The sequence below is a fragment of the Camelus dromedarius genome, chromosome 9, assembly GCF_036321535.1.
Source record: "Camelus dromedarius isolate mCamDro1 chromosome 9, mCamDro1.pat, whole genome shotgun sequence".
NCBI classification, from domain to species: domain Eukaryota; kingdom Metazoa; phylum Chordata; class Mammalia; order Artiodactyla; family Camelidae; genus Camelus; species Camelus dromedarius.
This window is the reverse complement of record NC_087444.1, coordinates 52,249,407-52,258,419: the sequence shown is the minus strand read 5'-3', so window position 1 is coordinate 52,258,419 and position 9,013 is coordinate 52,249,407. Positions and strand designations below refer to the sequence as shown.

At 53.3% G+C, this 9,013-nt stretch overlaps 1 protein-coding gene across 1 annotated transcript in view; it reads left to right on the top strand.

Annotated features, from left to right (window-relative positions):
- Positions 1-9,013, top strand: part of GPT2 (glutamic--pyruvic transaminase 2) — a 32,447-nt gene that overhangs the window by 212 nt on the left and 23,222 nt on the right. The window contains exons 2-3 of the mRNA XM_031458519.2: positions 127-390; positions 7,200-7,289. Of these exons, the coding sequence (XP_031314379.2) occupies positions 148-390; positions 7,200-7,289 (333 nt within the window). The 5' untranslated portion in view covers positions 127-147. The remainder of the gene's footprint in view (positions 1-126; positions 391-7,199; positions 7,290-9,013) is intronic.

The window sequence follows — 9,013 nt, the reverse complement described above, 5'->3', positions numbered from 1 at the left end:
ACTCGACCCCGGAGCCGCTGGCTCGTCTCGCTGAAAGAGCCTTTGGCTGGGCTTGGGGGCGGGGGTACGGGTGCCCGTCTTGGGCTGTGCGCGACGTGTTTGTTCTCTTTCCCTTTTTGTGCCAAGGTTTCTCTGGGCGGGCGCGCGATGCAACGGGCGGCGGCGCTAGTTCGGCGGGGCTGCTGCCCCCGGCCCCCAGGCCCCTGGGGCCGTAGTCAGAGCAGTGCGGCTGCCGAGGCCTCGGCGGTGCTCAAGGTGCGGCCCGAACGGAGCCGGCGGGAGCGCATCCTTACGCTGGAGTCCATGAACCCGCAGGTGAAGGCGGTGGAGTACGCGGTGCGGGGACCCATCGTGCTCAAGGCTGGCGAAATCGAGCTCGAACTGCAGCGGGTGAGCGCGGGCGACGGGGCCCGTGGGAAGGGAGGGCCGGGGAAGGCCAGGGAGCACTAGTAGGGGAAGAGTACCAGCTGTCCCTAGTTGGGGACCTCCTGCTTGGACTTACTCCCACCCGCGTGGCCAACTCCTTTCCGCCAACCTTGGCTAAAGCAAGTGAGTGCCCTCCCCCCATCCCTTCACCCACTAGTGCCCGGCACCTGGCACAAAGTAAGGCCCTCAGATACGGTTCACTTGTTGAATTGAATTCAGCAATTGTAACTGAGCGGTCCTTAGTGCCAGGCACTGCCTGCTGTGTGGCTGTCCTACCCGCATGGAACCAAGACCCATTGGTGGGTGGGGGTGTGGGTGTGGGTGTGGGTGAGGGGAACAACAGGCAGTAAGGAAATAAACGGGAATTTCAGGTAGTGAATAAGTGCTTTGAAGAAAGTAAAATGGCGGAGCGGTGGAATGGGGGTTCTGGATGGAGTGGTGGGCAGGAGATCGTGTTAGGTTCTGGAGAAGGGAGGAAGGCTCTGAGCAGACCTAGGTTTGCTCCCCTAGCCTTTTCTCTGTCTGAGACCTTTGGGTCATTCTACTAGTAATGGTTTCCTGACAAAAATGGAGGTGTTGGGGAGGGTCCCGCACAATTCCTTCCTTTAGGCCCCCTCTGGAACCTTGACTGGCAGCCATGTTTTGTTCTCTGAGGACACAGTTACCCCTTGTGGGTAGCAGAGGCTCGGGCCTTTTGGGTCTTGGTAGGCTGGCCCTGGGGCTTTCTTACTCTTGGGGCCAGCTGGCTGGGATCTTGACTTGAGTTCACAACTGCGTGTAAAGTGCCACGCACAACCAGAGTGGCTGGGGTGAGTGGAAGAGATGCCCCTGTGGGATCCCGAGTTCTAACTGGGGTGGAATTCAGCAAGTGGAGTCAAGAAGGGTAATGTAAAATAAGTAAACATTCTTAAGAATTCTAAGAACTGATGAAATGATCACCCAGCTGCTTGCTCAAGATAGTTCTAACCCAGAAGGGGAGAGGGTTTCTTGATCTCTCTCTCATAGGCACCAGAACTGGACCTCTTGGTGAGTTGGTTACTTAATATCTCTTGAATGCATGGGAGGAAGCCATGGTGGGACCACGACGCTTGGCCCCCATTAACACCAGGACTTTGGGGGTTTGATGAGCGCCTGGCCTGCTGAGACCAGGTTGGGACACCCAGTTCTGCTGACTCAAAACAGTGAGGTGGACAAGTCAGAGTCCAGTGTTTCCCTCTGACTCCTTGCAGAGCTAAGTTTGAAGCTTGGCCCACAGGAGGCCAGCTCGGTTTCTGTGCCTCCCTGTCCCGAGGGCAGGCCAGAGGCAGAGAAGACGAGTTTTTGCTGCTCTGCTCCTTGTTGGTACCTGGCAGACTGGAGCTGGCCTTCCTTAAGACAACAGTCTCCCTGTTAAGTCTGAGGTTAAACTGTCTCCAGTTACCACTTTACAACTGATTTCTCTGGTTCCAGAGCTGGTAGGAGTTCAAGGATTATCTCTACCTTTTGTTAAACAGTATGAGATCCACGAAATACGAGGATGATTAGGACAGAACGGGACAGTGTCTTTGCCTTCAGGGAACTGAAGCCATGATGTTCTCTGGGCCTGAGCCTCTCTTCCCCCAATTCTTTAAGGATTGGTGGGGTATTATTTTTTTTTCTGTCTTTGTTTTTTGTTTTTTGGTTTTTTGCAGACAGAAAATGTGAGAGTATGCCAGGTGGGAGGTGGGCTGTGAGCAAAGATAGAAGGTTGGGAAGTTCTGGGCAGTTGGGGAAGGGGATTGATGCCGTTGGGAGAGCACTGTCTGGCATAGGCATATGGTAGAGGAATGAGATGGAAAAGGTGGACTGGAGTCTTGTGTGCTGGGCTCCAGACTTTATGGTACAAAGTTTGGTATGCAGTGGGGAACCAGGAAGGTTTTCCAACAAGCTATGGCTCCATGATTGAGGTGGACAAATTTCTTGGTCACTTGAGCTGGAAACACCCTGTGATTTCTAGGACAGATGCCCAGCACTGCCATGTCCTACCCCTGAGTAAGTTGAGATGTTCTTTCTGTCCACCTACCTTCTCCCGTGCTTTCATTCCAACTCATCCCTTCTTGTTCTCTTCTCACTTTGCCGAGTCTCAGTTGCCTGAATCTAGGTACTGCAAATAGTAGCCTCGGCCAGGCCAGTGTGGCCTTGCTTAAACCTTTCATTCTTGGGAGACAGCCTCTCCAATTTACTAGTTTAAATAGCCCCTTCTGAGAGAGCCGTATTTTTCCCAGTCCTTGTTTTTTGGTTTTTTGTTTGTTTGGTTTTTTTTTTTTGACTTGGCTTTGCAAAGTTTTGGTTTTTCTACCTCTGTTTTGAATTCTAGTATTCAAAACTGGACTTATGTTATTTTCAAGGGTTTGATTTGGTTAGAAATGGGTGGGACTGGTAGGGGGAACAGTGACTTGGGGTTGGTTTTCCTAGTCTAGAAAAGGAGATTCAGTGGCCAGGTGGGCCCAGGGTTTTTCCCTGCCCTGACTTTCATGCCTCTTTATTTATCTGGAGGCATTTAAACTGCCTTAGGGAATCATTTTGCCAGGTGCTCTGAGAACAATACCCGCTGTTTGGCTGGACACGTGGCTCTGGTTTTTGACTTTGGGGTGGCTTGCTGGGCAAGTCCCACCCGTCTTGCTTCTGTGATTGGAGTGGAGGAGAATGCTCAGGAGAGCCTCAAGGAGGAGGAGCAGTTGGCTAAGTGGGCGTGAAAAGGGGCCATTCTCCTCCAGCCTGGTCTGTGTACTCTCAGGGAGGCCCTGTTTCTCCTAATAGCAGCTCCAAGTGGGAGAACCTACCAGCTTTTCAAATCCTGGTGTTCATTGGGAGCAGCACTTAAATATAAGCTGCCATTAGAAGGAGTTTTGAAAAGATCTGTCAGATCCTCCTCAACCTACTTCTTTTTTTCTTGCTTTATTGGGACAGAGGAGGAGGTTGGCATAAGTGGAGACAGAGAAATGGCTTCTATTTGTAAAAGTACTCGGATTCAGGGCAAGGCATTCACAAACAGAAAAACTGAATACTGTTAACAGCAGTGCGTGCTGCATTTAAGCACAGGTTAAAACGGAGGGTGCTGTGGCAAGCACGTGGTTATAGTTAGCTAAGAACTAAGATTGGAAACCCTGGATGTGCCAAGCACAGGTGGTGAAATCTCATTGGTCATTTTCTTTAGAATGTAGGTGCTATTTTAAAATAAGGAAATTTGTAGTGTAGGCTTCCATCTGGATGAACCCTCCACCCACCCGCCCTGCCTGAGTTGCCAAGGACCTGCATCCTGGGCCCTTTGTGCTGTGGCCCTCAGACAAGTTGTTCAGCTCACCTTGGCCTCAGTTATTCCTCTGCAAAATGGAGCCAATTTATTTCTTCTAAAGACTAGTTTGAGATCTTAGTGATGATGCTTTGAACAGCTAGAAGCCATACAGGACTCTTAAGAGTCTTTGTTTTCAAGCTAATGAGAAGCTTGGGGAGAAGTTCCGAGGGTCCCTCTTTCCTTGCCTTCCTCCTGAGTCTCTCTGGGTCTGGGAACATACTCTTTGGGGTTTGCTGTCTCCTGCCCGGGACTTAGCCTTGCTGTCTTCAGTTATCCTATTTGGAGCTCATCCAACTTTCATCCCTGTTTCTGCCCTGCAATTCTCAATTTCTATGGTTGACCCAGACCCCCAGAGTTCAGGAGCCTACATCCAGCCTCCCCTGCTTTCGTGGCTAGGAAAGTCACCCCTTGGAGCTCCCACCTAATCTCTTCATCATAGGTGTGTATAGCTTTGGCTCAGTTTCTTCCAGCGTGGCTTGTTGTAATAGTCAGCACAGGGTCTAGCCTCAGTTTTCTCAGCTATGAAATGCACCTGTTTTCAGGCACTGTGGGGACTAGTTGGAGTTTGTCTCTGGAGTCTCTTTCTGGTGCTCTCTGTAGGACTTCCTGCCTGGCCCCCCACCATCCCCTCCGTCTTGCTCACAGCCCCAGTGTCTTTTCATGTGGCCTTCCTGGCCTGGGGCCTGCTATGCCCTCTCTCTCTTCTCTGTGCCCACTTCTTATTCTTCACCAGCCTGGGCTCTGAAGTGGTGGCCTCTCCTGTGTTACCCACTTCTGTCACAGGGCATGATTCATAAGTATTTGTTGAGGGGGAGGGTCCCAAGGAGTAACTGTCCTACCAAGCTTTCCTGCTCACAGGTCATATGAAATGACAGGGGCCGTCTCTCCCTTGAGGAAACTGCCTTGTTCACGTTGGAATCATCTGTTGTCCCAATGCTGGGCCTGTGGGCTGGGAAGGACAATGATAACTCCTTTTTCCTTCTCCCCACTAATACCCTCTGAAATATGCCATCCGCAGATCCCGGGGGCCTGCTCCCTGGGTCCTGCTTGAGCTGAATGGTGAGAAGGGAGCCCCCCTGCGATGGGTCTCATCTCAGTACCCTACATGGAGGCAGATCTGGGCAGGGTGTGTGCAGGTGAGTTAGACAGGTGGGCTCTAGAATGCTGGGAATCAACTAGGAAGCTACGTGCTGACCTGGCAGGCTCCTGGGGGTGGGGCCGGAGGCGAGGTCGCCACTGGGTGTGCTTGCCAGGCCTGAATGAGTCACTGGGCAGGAGCCTGCCTCTGGCTCCTTGGTGTTTCCCAACTGGTATAGACCTCGAGTGCCTAGATACAGGAGTCTCCTTTGTATGGTGGCCCTTGGCTGGGCAGGCTGGTCCCCCGCCCATTCGAAGAAGCCAGTTTCCCACTGCCCAGCTCATCCATCATAGGAACGTGTCTTGGGTCTGGGTGCCCCAGAGCCCAGAAAGGAGATTCTTGGCATTTCTAGGCTCCTTGTCGGCAAGCCCCGAATTGGTTGATCAGTGACTGCAAGGGGAGGGCACAGAAAAGGAACATCCAGGAATCTGTTCCAGGCCTTATTCTTTCCCTGCATTGGGCTGGCGGAGGGCCTGCAACTGTGTGTTGTAGTTCCTGGCCCTTGACCTTGACAGATTTGCCTCCTACTGAAGAATGGGCTGTGCCCACACCATGGAAATCACCTGCGTTCAACTGGCCAGCCTGGGGGGGCCGTGGTGATTCAGTCAGGCTGGCAGAGGGTCCTGTGCCAGGAGCCCAGGCCAGTGCCAAGGGGTGGGTCAGGCCCGCCCCTTTGCACTCAGTGGCCTGGGTCATCTCACCTGTAGGATGAGCCCTGAGGCCACACACCAGGGGCCTGTCTCCAGGTTACCTGCCCTCACCCGTGGCCTCTCCCTGGGCAGTGGGCAGTGCTTTACCCCCTGTCTTGGCCCCTCCAAGCCGCTTTCCATATTGGCCAGCCCTGAAGAACTTGGTAAAAGGGGCACAAGGGAATTAAAGAGACTTCCCCACCCCCCAGCCCCAGAAATAGCTTTTGGAGACTTATCAGGCCCTGGTTATGAAGGTCCAGGGCCGTTTCTGGGGCGCCCTGCTCAGCCCACTGTGCCTCCTGGCTCCTGAAGCAGCTAGAGAATCTATACAGAAGGGGCTTAGGGTCAGCAAACGAGGGTCAGAAAACCTGTTTGGCAGCTGCTTTCATCCCTTAAACCTGCTGGTTTTGATTTAAAGTGTATATTACTGATTTTAAAAAGGAAAAAATGTTTTCTAAAGTTTTATTCACACATTGTGTGAAATGGAGACAAGTGTCAAAACTATAGAATTGTATCTTTAAAATTTGTATTTAGGGTGCCTTTGGGGAAAGGGCAGCAGGAGGCGGGAAGGTGGCCAGGCATTCCACGCAGGCCACCTCTTGGTGTTGCCACCTCTTTGCCCCTCCTTCCTCCATCATGACCTTTGCAACCTTGTTCCTGGTCAGGCTTTGTAAGATGATATTTGTACTCTGCCAAGTGTTTTCACACTGTTTGTCTCAGATAATCCTTTCAGCTGCCCGGGGAGGTCCCCGAACCCACTGTTGATTCTAACTCTTACAGTGGCTAATTCTGGATTTATCAGGGAGCTGTGTAGAATCGCCACAGTTCCAGGTCCCCACAATTCTCCATCCAAACTGCATTTTGCCCTTTACAGCAGCCTGTGTCCGAGCTTCTCAGTTCCTCCTCTCTCTGCGATCTCTGCTTTGTGCTAAACACGTTGCTCAGGCAGTGGCCTCAATTTTACTCTTCAGCCAGTCTTTTTATCCTGATGTGAAAATCTGCCCACATTCTTCATTCTGCAAAGCCAAGGTTGGAAGACCACAACCCCTAGAGGTCTCTGCTGATCGAAGGGGAGGGAGGCTGCGGTGCCCCTGGCCATGCCCCTGGCCGTTCACTTAGGCTGTCTCTGCTTGGGGATGGGGAGCTGGCAGTCGCGGGATCCTCTCCCTGGTGTTTGGCATCTTCTTCTGCCCCACCCCTGCCTCCCTCCCACCACATCTGCCCCAGGGTCAGCGTGGACCTGCAGCTGCCTCGGAACTCTGTCCACCCAGGAGGGCTCCTCTAGCCTTTTCTGAAAGTGGGAGATGGTGGAGCTTAAGAAGTGTGATTTTGGAGTTAAGCTTCAAATCCCAATACTTGTATTTACCAACTATGTAGCCTCAGGCAAGTTTCTTAACCTTTTGAAGCCTTGATTTCCTCATCTGTAAAATGGGATGGATACTGACTCTTCCTTATGGGGATGGTTGTGAAGGTCAAATGGGACCAGGCATGTCAAGGGCTGGGCACTGTGCCCGACACCTGGTAAGGCTCAGAATAGGGCAGCTTATTAATATCCTGTGGAGCACTGCTTGGCCTCTGGAATCCAGGGTCTGAGAGTCTCTAAGTAACCACCTGTTGCCTTTTTTCTTCCCAGGGTATCAAAAAACCATTCACTGAGGTCATTCGTGCCAACATCGGGGATGCCCATGCCATGGGTCAGCAGCCAATCACCTTCCTCCGACAGGTGAGCTGACTTTCAAGTGCAGAGGCCACTAGGAGAGCAGGGAACCAGCCAGCCAGGCCCGTTACCTCAGCCTCCTTGCCTGTCCAGCCCCCTCAGGACACAGCAGGCACCAGAATCCCACAGGGCGGTGCCACTGAAGTAGCAGCCCCCTCCAGTGCTGATGTCCCCTGGTTCTCTCCCTCAGTCTCCTTCCCTTCCCAGCTTGTCTAAAATTCCTAAACCCATCGTGCGGTTGCTCTAATGTACAAGGCTCCCAGGGATGCTCTTCCACAGTGCGTGGTCCTGGATGCTGAGTTCAGAGCTGGGTTGGTGAGGGCATCAGAGAGTAGGTGGGAGAGGTAGAGGCCCAGTGGGCTGGGAGGTGGTGTCTGGGGGTCCAGAAGCGGCCTCCCAAGTGAGATGCCTCGGGTTTGAGTGTTGGTTCTGCTGCTTACCAGCTGAGTGGCTTTAGGCAAGTGGAGATCACCAGAACACTGCCTCAGAGGACTGCTGGGGACCTTGGGGAGATGCTAAGTGTGAAGGCCGCCAAGAGGCACGTTTCAGTATTTCAGTTTGAGCACCAGCCAAGGGATACTGCATGGGTCAAAATTGTGGGATCGGTGGGCTGGAGGGGAAAAGACAAGGTGGGAGAGTGCCATGGGGACTCCTGAACAGAGGCTGGAGACCAGATGTGGAGAAAGCTTTTTCCCAGAGAAGAACTGGGGCCTGTTTGGACAAGATTTGGTCCTTGTGTGGGTAAGGTTCCCAGTCAGGAAAGCTGAGTGCTGGAGGCCCCAGTCTTCTGTTCTTTGCCTGCGTCTCCTGCCGTAGGGGCTGGCATGCAGGAGGGGCGACCCTGCCCTGTTCTCTGGGCAGAGGGGTGTCAAGACCAGGGGCCTCAGCCTGGGGCCCCTCAGGGAATTCACACAGGGTGTGGAGGAAAAGAACCGAGACTAGCCACGACCTGAGGAACGTCTTCTGTGCTTCCCACCTGTGGCCCCTGCTGCTGACCTCAGGAGCGTGTCATCTCCCCACGTATGTCAGAGGCCCCAGGCTGGTCCCAGGATGAGGCAGCAGATCAGACCAGACAGAATGGTCTGGGGAAGTAGAGGCAGGAGGAGGTCAGAGTGTCCTGGTTGTCCTGAAAGCTCATCCTGGAAGCACGCAGCTTTGGAGAGGAGAGAACAGAAGTTCCCCACACATGCCTGGGGCTCTGGGTATAAACACAGTCCTGTGGCCTCAGCCTTTTCTGGCTGGCTGACACAGTCCAATCCAGCCCTGCCACCAGCCATGGCAGGCTCAGCCTCTCCCACCTGGTGCTGGCCTCCTCCAGCCTTCATGCATCTCCTCTGATCTTCACAAGCACCCCTGGCAGGAGGGCAGGCTGGGTCACTGCCCTTGGTACAAACGAAGACGAACCAGGCTCCGAGAAGCTGGCGTCTATCTGAAATCACTCAGCTGGTGTCAGAGCCCTGAGCCCCCGCTCTCCTCAGTGCTCCTGGCTCCACTCCTAAGCTTCCAGCTTAGACTTGCCCGGTGAGCTGGGGTTTACTGGCACTTTTGCAAACATTTCCTTACTTAATCCTCTTAATTTGTGAGGAGGTTAGGGTGATTTCTCTGTTACAGAGATGAGAATGCTGACCCGGTGTTTAGTTGTGGCCAGGAAAAGGGGTGATGGTGAGGAAAGGGGGAGGGGGCTCAGGCTGGGAGTAAGGAGGGGTCTGTGCCGTACTATCAGGTGGGCC